The sequence below is a fragment of the Rhinopithecus bieti genome, unplaced genomic scaffold (genome assembly GCF_001698545.2).
Source record: "Rhinopithecus bieti isolate Rb0 unplaced genomic scaffold, ASM169854v2 scaffold_76236, whole genome shotgun sequence".
In the NCBI taxonomy this organism is placed as follows: domain Eukaryota; kingdom Metazoa; phylum Chordata; class Mammalia; order Primates; family Cercopithecidae; genus Rhinopithecus; species Rhinopithecus bieti.
Genome location: NW_016827963.1, coordinates 40,707 through 43,529, shown reverse-complemented (window position 1 = coordinate 43,529; position 2,823 = coordinate 40,707). Strand labels below are relative to the sequence as shown.

Genomic DNA, 2,823 nt, shown 5'->3' with positions numbered 1-2,823 from the left:
GTCTTACTCCATCGCCCAGGCTGGAGTGCAGTGGTGCAATCTTGGCTCACTGCAATCTCCACCTCCTGAGTTCAAACCATTCTTGTGTCTCAGACTCCCAAGTAGCTGGGATTACAGGTGTCCACCACCACTCCTGGCTAATTTTTGTATTTTTAGTAGAGATGGGGTTTCACCATGTTGGCCAGGCTGTCTCCAATTCCCGGCCTCAGGTGATCTGCCCGCCTCGGCCTCCCAAAGTGCTGGGATTACAGGTGTGAGTCACTGTGCCTGGCCTCTAAGTTTAATTACATATAATTAAGATATGAAAAATTATATATAATGGGACACCAGTGGCTAGTGTGAAAGGGGAATGGAGGTAGGGAAGGAGGACTCTGCTTGTGTTTTCTTCATTCTAATGTTAAAATCATGGTTAATGCAGTAATTTCCTTACAATATTTCCACTCTAGAAACGTGCTTACAAGAGCTATGTTCGAGCCCTCCCTCTGCTGAAGAAAATGGGGATCAATTCCATTCTCCTCCGAAAAAGCATTGGTGCCCTTGAGGTGGCCTGTGGCATCGTCATGACCCTTGTGCCCGGGCGTCCCAAAGATGTGGCCAACTTCTTCCTACTCTTGCTGGTGTTGGCTGTGCTCTTCTTCCACCAGCTGGTCGGTGATCCTCTCAAACGCTACGCCCATGCTCTGGTGTTTGGAATCCTGCTCACCTGCCGCCTGCTGATTGCCCGCAAGCCTGAAGACCGGTCTTCTGAGAAGAAGCCTTTGCCAGGGAATGCTGAGGAGCAACCCACCTTATATGAGAAGGCCCCTCAGGGCAAAGTGAAGGTGTCATAGGAAAGTGGCAGTGCAAAGAGTGGACCTTCCAGGCAGTTGCGTCCATGACACCAGGAAGACGTCAGTGTGTGTTTTTCATTTGATTTATTTATCTTGGGGAAAGGGAAAAATGTAATCTGCAAGTTAATGACCCTATTGGCTTGTGTACATCTATATGCTAAAATGACTTCCCCACATTGACATTTGTGCACCACCTTTAATCACTCTGGGGCAACTCTCACATCTTGCTGCATGTACATGTATATGGCTACTATTGAAGTGTAATTGTGAGATGGACTCCAACAAGCATTGTGTGTGGGAAAATGTATTTAACTACTGTGTGTGTGTGCGCGCGTGCCCATGCATACACACACGAGCAGAGAAATCTCTGATCTTGAACTAATCCTGCACAGGCATCCTTCCCTTTATAGATTGATTCCAGCAAAGGCAGAATAAAACAAATTTCCTATAAAGAGAATCCTGATATAAAACAAGTCATGTAGTCCCATGGCCGGGAATCTCTCCACAGATGCTGAAAACTTAAACTTACTACTTTAGGGAAAAAAAAAAAATTCAATTTCGGATACTGAGTTATATATGAAATTAATTAGGCTCTATTCCAAAAGTTGTTTAAATTTTAAATAGTCCATATTGAGTTTAATTAAAACAAAGGATGCATGCAGTCAAATTGATAATTTAATTCTTCAAGTGATAATATAGGAAGTTTCACCTTGCCTTTGTCCGAGCCCCACCTATTAAACCCCTTTACTCAGTTTGAAACTGAAGCAGTAAACTTGTTTCCAGACATCTTTTTCAGATTGTCTTACGCCCAAAGTTGCCTCACTTCCACTATTCTCAGCAGCCAACCACGATTTGGCAGCTGCTCCACTGTTAGGGTTGAGGGAACAGGAATCAGTCCTATTAGAAGTCTGTGAGTCTCAAACTCTACCTGTTCTCTGCAATCATCCAAAATTTGAAAAGGAAGCTATATCCAGTGTTTCATTGCCAAACAGATTCACTACTCTTACTGATTCTTCACTGAGCTTTGCTAGTATAAGCAGAGTTCCAAGTCCCCCCTAGGGGTTGTCTCTACACTTCTTTTTCATTCCAGTGGGTGGAGTTTAGCTGAGGGAAGGACATTTCATAAGGGTTAGTTGGACTGAGCAGTATGGACATTTGCTTTTTTCATTACGTACTGTTGTTTTTCCTTGTTAGATGTGCTTTGGTGGTTTTAATATTATTGTGCCAGGGATGGGGAAATGGGTGGGGGGTGTGTGTGTGGGAAGAGTACTTATTATTGTGTTTTCTTCAGTGTAATTGTTCTTGGTAATTGATACCTCTCTGTTTTATTTCTCTCATTCTTTCAAAATAAAACTTTTTGAAATTTGGAGGAAACTGTCTGGACAAATACTGAAAATCTGGAAAGTAAGGATCATATCAAAGGATTTAGCCTCTCTTTTTCTGAGTCTGGATGAAGGAGGAGATAAAAGAAAAGAGGGAGTTTAATCACTTAATATGCTAATGAGGTTGCCAAGTTTCCAATTTCTTTTTTTTCTTTTTCTTATTTTTTTTGAGGCATGGTCTTGCTCTGTTGCCCAGGCTGTAGTGCAGTGGCGTGATCACAGCTCACTGCAGCCTCAATTTACCAGGTTCAAGTGACCCTCCCACCTCAGCTTCCTGAATAGCTGGGGCTACAGGCATATGCCACCATGCCTGGCTAATTTTTTTTTTGTAGAGACGGGATTTTGCCATGGTGCCCAGTCTGACCTCGAACCCCTGGGCTCAAGCAGTCTGCTTGGCCCGGTCTTCCAAAGTGCTGGGATGACAGGTGTGAGCCACCTTGCCTGGCCCAACTTTCCAATTTTATTTACGTTTCCCCACACTTTTGTGATGTTAGCACACAAGACAGAAAGCCACGTAATTAGGATCTCAATACAATTTCCAGGTTTGGGAGTTTTGCTTAATTAGGTGATGCCAAGAGAAGTTCGAAAAATGATTTTGGAGAAAATTGAAG

The 2,823-nt window shown here is 43.3% G+C and overlaps 1 protein-coding gene across 1 annotated transcript; it reads left to right on the top strand.

Annotated features, from left to right (window-relative positions):
- Positions 1-426: 426 nt before the first annotated feature.
- On the top strand, positions 427-2,204 carry LOC108523534 (transmembrane protein 35-like). Its single transcript, XM_017864180.1, has one exon. It carries the CDS (start codon positions 495-497, stop codon positions 828-830), a length of 336 nt encoding a protein of 111 aa, XP_017719669.1. The 5' UTR covers positions 427-494; the 3' UTR covers positions 831-2,204.
- Positions 2,205-2,823: the final 619 nt, after the last annotated feature.